The sequence below is a fragment of the Nicotiana sylvestris genome, chromosome 2 (genome assembly GCF_000393655.2).
Source record: "Nicotiana sylvestris chromosome 2, ASM39365v2, whole genome shotgun sequence".
Lineage (NCBI taxonomy): Eukaryota > Viridiplantae > Streptophyta > Magnoliopsida > Solanales > Solanaceae > Nicotiana > Nicotiana sylvestris.
The window spans coordinates 149,561,048-149,572,371 of NC_091058.1; the positions used below are offsets into that span (position 1 = coordinate 149,561,048).

The 11,324-nt window shown below is 37.1% G+C and overlaps 1 protein-coding gene across 1 annotated transcript; it reads right to left on the reverse strand.

The window, feature by feature from the left end:
- Positions 1-1,189: 1,189 nt before the first annotated feature.
- LOC104236231 (probable NAD(P)H dehydrogenase (quinone) FQR1-like 2) lies at positions 1,190-6,534 on the reverse strand. Its single transcript, XM_009790115.2, has 3 exons — positions 5,826-6,534; positions 1,542-1,762; positions 1,190-1,435 (listed from the first exon to the last, which is right to left on the reverse strand). The coding sequence occupies exons 1-3, from the start codon at positions 6,374-6,376 to the stop codon at positions 1,422-1,424; spliced, it is 786 nt and encodes a 261-aa protein (XP_009788417.1). The 5' UTR covers positions 6,377-6,534; the 3' UTR covers positions 1,190-1,421.
- Positions 6,535-11,324: the final 4,790 nt, after the last annotated feature.

The following is an 11,324-nucleotide window of genomic DNA, read 5'->3' on the forward strand; positions in this document are numbered from 1 at the left end:
AGATTGGGGTAAAAGCGAGTTGGCCATGGTGCACCATGACGGAATAGCCGCACCTCGTGTCATATAATAGTCTGTTGTTGTAAGTTATCGGAGAAAGGCTAAATTCCCCTTAGGTGCATCCCGATTCCGAAAATGAATAAACAATTTGGCCACAAAGTGGTCCCAATCCGCAAGTTGTTTGTTTCGATATAACCAACAATACCAATCCAAAGCCTCGCCATCCAAATATAAAGAAGCCAACGATAATTTATGATCAGAAAAAATATTATAGCGGGTGAAATACTGTTCTACCTGGAATACCCATGCCATAGGGTTATCGCCGTTGAATCTGGGTATTGTCACCGATGTAGCTTCCATGGATGAATACAAACCAAAGCTAGAATGTTGGATGTTGGGGTCTACCATGGTAGACAAGTCAATGAAAGCACCAATGTTATGAACTCAACAAAATGATGCCTCAATTAAACTTCCAAATAAACTGATTAGAATAGAAATACAAAGGATATAGTCATAAACGCCTAGTCCTTTTTAACTGATTCCTTATTGCACTTCTTGGGCCTGGATCCCAAATTAATCTTTTTGAAGGTCTTCTAACCCTGTGGCTCTCGACCCAATAGTTTTTCTAAGCCCAATAGCTTGATTCATAACCAAATCTGCCATAAGGAAAATTGATGCACACTTTCACAAGTCACAACAGCACAGAGTTGCAGCTCTTCAGCAGCTGGAAAATCTCTAGCTTTACCAAGTCGATAGTGGTTAAGCACCACTAACTTCCTTCACTGTCTATGTTGACTGATGATGACAACGACGCTGGTAGCATAGTAACCCCTAAAGGAAACGCACGTAAGGAGAAGACCAAACGATGATAATAATTTTCTTTCTCAATAATGCTAGTGTTTAGAACAGCTTGCACACCTAGATTATTTCGTCAGGTATCTGCCATCTCCCACCAGCACAGGATAAGACTATCCACCAATGACAATAATGAAGATAAGATGATCGAAAATAAGGCTGGAAAAGCTAGGAAAAAGACTAGTCAGGACCGAAATTGGAATGTTCACCAAAGGAAGCCAGATTATAAGGTTTCCAGCTAAAACAAAAGATGTTTCACCCTATAGAGTATAACAGCCAGATAAGCAAAAGAAACAAAAAAGGGAGAGAGGGGAAAAGAAACAAGCATCCCGGGGAGTTGAACAACAAATCTGAAAGTCCATATATCAATGAATATTTTTAATAATACAACAATGCTTAGGAAAGAGATATCAAAACCATGTACAGACTTTTACACAAGAACAAAGGTTGACAAGGAAATGTAGAATATGCAAACATTGATACCAAAGAGGTAAGGGAAGGGGCGTGGAGGAGAGGATTATAAATAATGTAATATATGTATTCAAGATAACAAGCATCTTCATGTCCAATCAGATGATGTGAACTGCAAAAACCAATGAAATGGAGGTGAAATCAATCTATCAACGAAAAAATATAATGAATATTTTGATTTGGATATAAACATAAGATTTTGAGACAATTTCATCAACCCTGAAGCTTTTTGACTACTGCAGCCATATATTTGCCCTGGTGTTCAGCAAGCGCCAACTCCGTTTCACTAGCTTCTCTTGTGCCATCACCAGCAAAGACCCCAGCACCATACGGAGTACCCCCTCGGATGGAGTCCATTTTGAACATACCAGCTCCAAAAGTGTATCCAATTGGAACAAACAGCATACCATGGTGGGCTAGTTGGGTGATAGCTGTCCAACTACATATAAACACCACAATAGTGAGCAGTGACCTCTTCCCTCCTTTTCAAGAGGTAACATTGAAACAGGCACTATACAAGGCTATCTCATAAGCTAGAAGCTCGAGAGACGAAACTATTGACATAAGGAGATCCGGTCCCATTAAATTTCAAAGAAGCAAAAAGGTAAATAGTGACAAACAAGTCCTAGAAAAAGCAAATGATTTTTTTATAGGTAATAGCAATGAGTGATTTTTATGCTACTTGATTAGGTACTTTATGATGTTACAGCGGCTGGAGAAGCAATTAAGTCTGTCGGCCTATTTGAAACTCTTAATGCAACAAGGTCTAGAAAGCAACCAGGCGCTGCCCCTACTAGCAGTACATAAACTATATGATTGCACCGATTAGAGTTTTAAATTTTATAACCAATGGCACAAAATAAAACTAAACATGGTCTTAAAGTTTTTCACCAGTTGCACAAAATTTTAAACTAAACATGAATACCTCAAAAGTACAAGATTTTCTTATATTACCTTAACTAATCTTTTGTGCAATATCAGAAAATTACTTCGGAAAAGATAACAGTAGCAACTAATCAAGCAACGCCTCAATCCCAAAGTTGCAGTAGACTATGTGAATCCTAAATAACCATTTGGCTATATTAGTCCCTCCTTCTTTCAAGTAGGTAACGTTGAAACACGCTATGTATAATTCATGTAATCAAAAGATTTTAATAGCTTCTAGAGTACCATTAAAATAATGGGTTATCCAATAAATTAGAAGTTAGTACATTAATCTGTTCACATAAGGAGATCTCACCCATTAAAATCTCAAAGGCAAAAGAGGTAAATGGTGATTGGTGACAAATAAATCCTAGAAATAGCAACAAGTGATTTTTATTCTACTTGACTAGGTATTTTACAATACTAGTGTGGCTGGAGAAGCAATACAACTGTCAACCTACTAGAAATCATACTGTGACAAAATCTACAAAAGTAACTAGGCATATGCAAGTATTCCTCTATTAGTACTATGTAAACTGTTTAACCAAGACTACAAAAGTTAAACTAAAGCATGGATACCCCATAATACAAGTGTTATGGGCACACCCAAGGGTGCGTCCTAGTGTCACTAAAGTGGGTTGAGAACTATGAGGTCTCAAGTTCAAATCTCACCGGAGGCAAAGACACTAGGTGATTTCTTCCCATCTGTCCAAGCCTTGGTGGACAGAGTTTCCTATGACCTATTGCTGGTGGGAGGTGGCAGATATCGCGCGGAATTAGTCGAGGTGCATGCAAGCTGGCCCGGACAACACGGTTATTAAAAAAAATACCACAAAGGTTAAATAAATCATAGATACGTCATAATACAAGTTTTATAGTAGCATACAATTATTTTGGGCAAAACAACAACTACCGCTGCGCTTCAATTCCAAGCAAGTTGGGGTTGACTAGATGAATCCTCTATGTCCATGTTGCTTCACTTAGGCTCATCTTAGTCAAACTAGTCTTAGCAGACGCGCATTGCGCATGTCCCTCGTGTTAATGAAAATAAATTTCTAAAAACAACATAAAAAAAATTTAAAAAATGTATTTACGTTATAATATAGAAATTAATAAAAAATAATAAGTTCAAAATGATAAAATTAATCATATTTAGAAGTTTGATCTACTCTAGTAGTTTTTCATTCAGCTTGTTCTTGTACTTGCTTCATTGTACAAAAAATAAAAATGGACAAAAAATTTGAGTATACTTCCAGTTCTAGGTCTTTCTATTGTTCAAAGGAAAAAGAGCGTCCTAATTGCTCTTCAAAGTCTAAAATATTATCTACCCCCTACCTTAAATATGAATTATCATTGATTCTTCCATATATTTTTTTTATATCAAAATTGTGTTTTTCACTCATTTTTTTAACGTGCTCTTTATTAGCATAAAAATTGCAGGATGAGTTAGTTACTTTAATTTTCATTTATTTACTCCTTTTTCACAGAATATAAATCCATGAAAAGTAACATATAAGAAATATTATTATGCTACATATATAGTTCAAATAAAGAAAAAAGTTTATGTAAGGTAGATTTTTAATTGACTTTAAATTCTTAAATTTTAGGACTTCTTACCTCGTTCAAATAAGTAAATATTTAATAATCAAATTTAGCCGACTTCAAAGCACTAAATATTAGGATAATAATTAAATGACTATTTTTTCTAGTGGGGACTCTATTTTTTAAGGGTAAAAAAGGTGAACGACATTTCACTAAGGATCTTCGTGCTTTTAATATAGTAAGTATAGATGTTATATAACATAGAATTTGATTAAAAGAAAAAAGTTTCTCTGGCACATATATCTCTGGCAAAAGATTAAAAGACTCCTAGTAGAGATGGATCTAAAGTAAACGTACTAACATGACTAAAACTTAAGTCCAACTAATTGGTATTGCCTAACAGATCTTTTCCTTCGATTGTGCCCTGTTTTAGAAAAGATAACAATATCAACAATTACACATCGCCCCCAAAATCAGGGTCAACTATGAATTCTCACCATACCACTTTACTCAGACCAGTCCTCCCATATCATTAGAAAAGATAAATTAATTCTTAAAAATATTAAAACTTTAACCAGCACACTTACTTGGTCAACACTTGTAATAGCAAAATTATATGACATCATACACACCAAAACAATAAAATGCAAGTAAGGACTCGAGGTGTTATAATATCTATCTTGACCTTCAAGTCGTCTGAAATGCCTGGTTAAGCAGTAAACACCTATCAAAGCTATTAGAAAGAACTTACAGAAAATTCACCTAGTCTTTCAGACTTTTGTTCATAGAAACACCCACTTCATAGCAGGGCACAAAGATTAACTATTCTTTTCACAAGATAGAAAATTTCAGATATCCAGTGTTGACTAGTCTCCATTCTCAGTTTAGATGCACATTACAATTCTCAAGTAAAGGAAGAGTAGTGTCTATTTGTCAACACTAAAATCCCAGTTTTAATAACAAGCCGCCATTTCTGCAACCACTGCAATAATTTTTTTGGGGAGCGCAGATGTAATCCATAACATGGTACAAATTCTTAATAGACTTAAAGTATGCAACAACATTTCCACCATTCTGCATGAGGAATATCAGGTGTCCTTTATTGCATGAGAGTCATTTCATAACTTGATAAATATGCATGAGGAAAATCAAGTGAAAGACATATTTATTCTGGACTTAGAGACTCTGGTTAGGAAAGCTCCTTCAGAAATATGCTCTTTTTATGCAATTTGGTGAATTCCATCTGAGTTTGTTGAAAGCATTTTTTGGGACAGAGAATAGTGCTTCGCTTTTCTGTAGGACCAAGTGGCTTGTTCATTTCTTAGGCACTAGAGCTTTAGATGCTCTCAATGCATTCCTTCCACCTGATTATCAAAAAAATAAATGCATTCCTTCCATCCATTTACATTTGGATGGAATGTTGCATCTAAATTGTGTTTGACATTTACGCATTACATGGTACATAATGGGATTGATGATTTTTTTTCCTTTCACAAATTGGTTTGTTCCATGTGTAGCTTGTTTTCGCAATTTTGCCTCAGATACGATCATTATATCAAAGCAAAATCAGCAACTCTTCTAATGTCTCAAGTTGCTCATTAGCCATTAGACATGAAAAACCCAGCTAATCTACATCAATAAAGAGTAATTGATTCCCAAAAGTTGGGTTTGGTACTTCATCACAATAAAAGGTGTGACCAAAGGCGGAACCATCATATAAGCAATGATGCGCACACACACCCACTACCTTGGACTAGGACTAAACACAACATGCACACAGGCACACACATCTATCCATCATATAAGCAATGGTGCACGTGCATCCTCTACCTCATAGTAGGACTCTATATACACAAAACACACACATACACTCTCTCTTATAGCCCGCCGCATACCTGCATTACCTACTTCTAAAATGTTCACAAAGTAGATGGATCTGCGGATAGTCATATAACAACTCAATCCAAAAGATTAAACAATTATCGAGATCAAAACATCTACACAAATTAAGCAATCCAAAACGGTTAAAGTCTTACGCAGTGGTTTCTTGTCCACCTCCTTGAGTCCCAGTACTAACAAAAAACCCAGCAGGCTTCCCCGCAAGCTTCTGCTCCCTCCACAACTGTCCAGTAGAATCAAAAAACGCCTTCATTTGAGCCGCCATGGACCCATACCTAGTCGGAAACCCAAACAAGAACCCATCAGCACCAGCAAGCTCATCTGGCGAGGGTATTTCCGGAATTGAATCATCCTTCACTGGGGCCCGCATTTGAACGAGAACCTCTTCTGTTAGGGTTTCGGGAGCCCGATAAAGAACTGCTTCCACACCATCCACTGCTTCTACTCCTTTCTTCATTTTCCTTGCTAAGCTCTCCACGTGTCCGTACATGGAATAAAATATGATGAAGATTTTCAGGTTCTGGGTCTGGGTCTTTTCGGGAACTGAGTCTCTGGCGGATTCGGTTGCTGAAACGGCGTCGTTTGTGGCAGAATCGGGCTCGACGGCGGGGATGGGGGGTGGTGGATTTTGGGAGGTGGATTTGGAAATCTTTTTCTTGCTGGGTACACAACCACCTCCTTTACCCATTATAGTATGAATTCAATTTTAGGAGTGTTGATTGGGGGGTTTTATTAGGGTTTCAATAGTGAGAGATTTGGATCGGAACTGATGGGCAGTGGCCGGCGGAGATGGGGGATAGGACTTAGGAGTGATGATGATGATGAGCTCGCCGTGGACTTTGCTGGGACATGCTACCAGAAAGAAGCGGCGTCGTTTTAAGTTTGACTTTTTGTTTCTTACTTTACTACCGCTACTGGCAGGGGTGTTCAAAACCGAACCAAAACCGATAACCGAACCGAAATCGAAGCTTAACGGCTTATTGGTATCGGGTTAACGGTTTAACAGACGGGGAACGAATTGAAATTTATTGATTAACGGCTTATCGGTTTTATGGCAGATTATTCAATTTTCTTAACGGATAATCCGTTAACCCGTTAAGAATATATATATGTTAAATATCAAAAATCCTTCCACTTCCGGTACTCTATCTCTAACGCTTAATTCCTAAATAATCAAAAACCTTAAAGCCTGAATTTCAACCTGCAGGTATGTGTACCCTACTGTATGATCTCTCTCTGCAATTTGAATGGTTTAGTTGAATGGATATTCAGTAGCATATGATCTTAAATCAATAAGGAAACAGTAGTCTTTTCCTCCATTGAAACATTACTAGGCTACTTGTATAATGTTGTTGTATGTAATGAATAAGGAAATATTGTTTTCTCAGTTTGATGATTATGATCGCTCTTCAATGCATATAAATAATGACTGGTAAAGTTATTCCCATCCATATTCTTGCTTTTCTATGTGATGGTTGGCAACCATTGCTTCATCTTTTCACTCTACAACACATGACACACTACATCATTCTTACGTAGGCGTTAATTATTAATGCACGCAATATAGATTGAATTAGGCCGATAAATCGCCCAATAACAGCCCGATAAAATCTAAACCGATACCAATCCGCTCGATATCTTATCGGGTGGCTAACGGATTAATACATTTAAAAGCCGATAACCGTTAAGAGTAATTAATCGCTCAATCCGCCCGATAAGCAGCCCTAGCTACTAGTCTTTTTTTTTTGTAGAAAAGGGTTTAAAATACCCCTAAACTATTTGTAAAATGTTTAAAAATACTCTTTAAAAATACTTTTCATTCACCTATTGGGCTAAAAATGCCCCTTCATCCATCTTTTTGGTTCACTTATGACCCTTGACCATTAGGTCAATGCTGAATTAAAAGTTATAATTATTCAAATTTCACATGTTAACTTCTTATTACCCAAAATTAAAACATCTAACTCATTAGAAAGATCCGCCCATATCTAACAATTATTCATACTAATCCGCTTCAAACACTAACTCGATTCGAACAAAAATGTAGCTAAAAAAAAATGCCCCACTTTTATCAAACTCCATGTAACAAAAGCTCCATGGAAGTTGCAGCGAACATATAGACACAAATTTACTACGTGATTTTTTTTTCTTGTTATGTCATCCAGTTCAATTTACATGATAGACACAAATTGCATTATATTCAAGATGAGTTTAATTTAATCATTTTCACATAACGAAAAGATCTCAAAGTGATTGTTGGTAAGATATCATAAACCGTTGGACTATTCCTAGTTTTTCGTCCCATATTATTGTCAAAATATCATTGGCTCATTCATGTTAGGCTTTTCTTGTTTGTTTAATTTGTTCATGAACCTTTATTCGATGATAATACTATACATGAGATTAATCAAGTAAATTAACACATGTAAATCCATGGGTTAGATGGGAGTGAGCGTCTTTTTATTACTTGAACTTTTTATTCGAGTCAGGTTAGTTTTTGGGGCTGGTTAGTCCGAAAATAGGTAGATATGGGTGGGTCTTTCGAATAGTTAGATATTTTAATTTCGATCAATAAGAAGTTACCACGTGAAATTTAAATAATTATTTTTAAAATTCAGCATTGACCTAACGGTCAAAGAGCATAAGTGAACCAAAAAGATGGATGGAGAGGTATTTTTTAGCGTGGATAGAGGCATTCTTCAATAGTTTAGGGATATTTTTTACCCTTCTCTGTTTGTTTAAAGGTATAAAGAAAAAGTTCGAGTTCTTTTTCAGAAAAAAATGCAAGATGATCCTTATATGTTTAGGAGTTTATTTACACTAGTCCAATAAATATAGGATTGAACAATTTTAGTCCTTTAAATTTTTTGAAAGTTAGCACTTTTGATATTCGTCAAGTATTTAACAAACTCTAGTTGTAATTTTAGTGGGGTAGATGAAATGGAGGTTAGCATCTGAAGTCCTGTGTGACAAGAAAGTGCTACAGAAACTTAAAGGCAAGTTCTATAGAGCGGTGGTTAGATCGACCATGTTGTATGGGGTGAGCGTTGGGCAGCCAAGAATTCTCATACCCTGAAGATGAAAGTGGCAGAAATGAGGATGTTAAGATGGATGTGTTGGCACACTAGGCTGGATAAGATTAGGAATAAATATATTCGGGAGAAGGTGGGCATGGCTCCCATGGACGACAAGATGCGAGAAGCGGGACTTAGATGGTTCAGGCACATACGAAGGATAAGCATAGATGCCCCGATTAAGAGGTGGGCGGTTGACATTGGCAGGTATGGGAAGAGGTAGAGGGCGGCCTAAGAAGTGTTAGGGTGAGGTGATCAGGCAGGACATGGCGCGACTTCAGATCTCCGAGGACATGTCTCTGGATAGGAAGATGTGAAGGTCGAGCATCAGGGTTGTAGGTTATGAGGGAGTCGAGTGTTTTTCTATGTTGTACCTGGGCGGGGCTAGTCTGATAATGTTTCGCCTCGGGTTGTTAGTGGTTTATGTAGTTTTCACACAATTTTCTATGGCATTATTACTGGTTATTGTTATTACTTTTACATCTATTTTCTGTTTTCTTACGATGCTGATATTATTTTCTGGCTTCTGTTATTGTCACTAATCTATTACATATTGTTTATTGTCTATTATTTATTTTCTTCTTCTTGAGTCGAGGATTTTTCAGAAACAGCTTCTCTACCCCTTCGGAGTAGGAGTAAGGTCTGCATACACTTTACCCTCTTCAAACCTCACTTATGGAATTTTACTACGCTGTTGTTTGTCTTTTTTTTTTTTGGTTTTTAAGATTACTTTATATTAATTAGTCAAAATATTACAGGGAGCTTTTGCCCGTAGGCATTGATACAAAAAGCCTAGGAGAACTATTAGCGGTAGTGTTGTGCCATTGTACATTACAAGGATAATTAAAACTACTACTACTACTATGTTGCAAAATAGAACTAGTACTACTCTTCTGGCCGGCATCTTGCAATATGGCTGCTCTTACAGGAGTAGAGCTTGTGGAAGGTGCTTCAGTGTGGGTACCAAAGGAGTGTGTTGAGTCCATGAAAAAAGTATTGCTTTTTGTTACCCTTCTAATCTTTCCATATCCATGCTTGTCATGCAAAAGGTCCTGCCATATGAAGTGAGGAGGGTTTGCAAAAAAGGTGATGGTAGTACCCTCCAGTTCCATGCCAAAATATGCTAGTTTGTCAGGTACTATATTCTGCTCCCTGTAAGTATGTCTGAGTTGTGGACTGCTCAATTGTTGGATCAGGAACCTGCAGTCAAGTAAAATGGGTGAGTTTAGTGAGTTGTTGTTGTTGATCATTGTTATTACCTCTTGTGCATCCATCTGGATTTGAAGTGGAGTTAAACGATGCGTAATTGCCATTTGCAAGCTACGTAGTAATACCTTGAGTTCAATATTGATAACACTGGTAGAGGGAGAATAACCCGCATAACCCATATCCAATTGCCCTTGTAGTCTCCGAATACCCCGCCAAAGCCTGCACGTATTTTGTCCTGTTTAATAGCTCCATCCGTATTCGGACAAAAAACTGTGGGTGGTGGTGGGTTCCATTTAACATACATAGATATTTGGGTGCATGGTTTGGTAGAGTGATTAACAAGGTATTGATAATCCTGGGTGTGTTGTAGAATTGTGGAAATTGAGGGTGTATGGTTTGGACTCTCAAAACAGAACTTATTTCTAATATTCCAAAGGTGCCACAATGTGAAGGGAATGATTAGTTGTAGTGGTATGTGAGAGTTAACTAGTGTACCCTTTTAAAGGACAAGTGTTTTTAACCAACAAGTGTTAGTGTTTGTATTAGTAGTTAATGAATTTACAAAGGGGTATAACCCTTCCCAACATTGTTTGGCTCTAGAGTAGTGAAGTACTATATGACTTATGGATTCTTCCTCATTATGGAAAATGTTGCACATGTTAGACGAGATTATCCCTAGCCTATGGAGATACATATTGGTAGGTAATCTATTATGACTAATGAGCTATAGAATTTTTATTTTTATTTTGGGTAGCATATGAATTTTTCATATCCACCCATGATTGTTTCCCGTATCATTGGGTGGCTGGAGCATTTTGTAACAAGAACTAACAGTGAAACATCCTTTAGGATTGACACCCCAAGTGACTTGATCGGGCCTTTGTTCATAAGGAGATAAGTATGTCGAATTGATTAAGTGGGTTATATGGCTAGGTAATTCAAAAGAAAAGGAGAAGGTTGATTCTCTATCAAGAACTAACAGTGAAGCATCCTTTAGGATTGACACCCCAAGTGACTTGATCGGTCCTTTGCTCATAAGGAGATAAGTATGTCGAATTGATTAAGTGGATTATATGGCTAGGTAATTCAAAAGAAAAGGAGAAGGTTGATTCTCTATCAATATTTAATGCTTGAGAAACTGTTAGAATCGCTTCATGGTTGGTCAGAGGGACATGTATGAGGCTTCAAATATTAGTGTTTGGGGGCAATCCAATTATCACTCCAAAAGAGCACACTGGTGTCTTTATTAACTTGCCATTGGAGGCCTAGTTGGCGGGTTTGCCACTCTTTCATAACGTGTTTTCAGAGTACGAAGGGTTTTTTTGAATGATGACGTGGGTGATTTGTATATTT

Coding starts and splice junctions, on each gene's coding strand:
- LOC104236231 (XM_009790115.2), bottom strand. CDS start 6,376: ATGGGTAAAGGAGGTGGTTGTGTACCCAGCAAGAAAAAGATTTCCAAA. Junction 1,763..5,825: donor GGTGGACAAGAAACCACTGC/GTAAGACTTTAA, acceptor GTTTATATGTAG/TTGGACAGCTATCACCCAAC.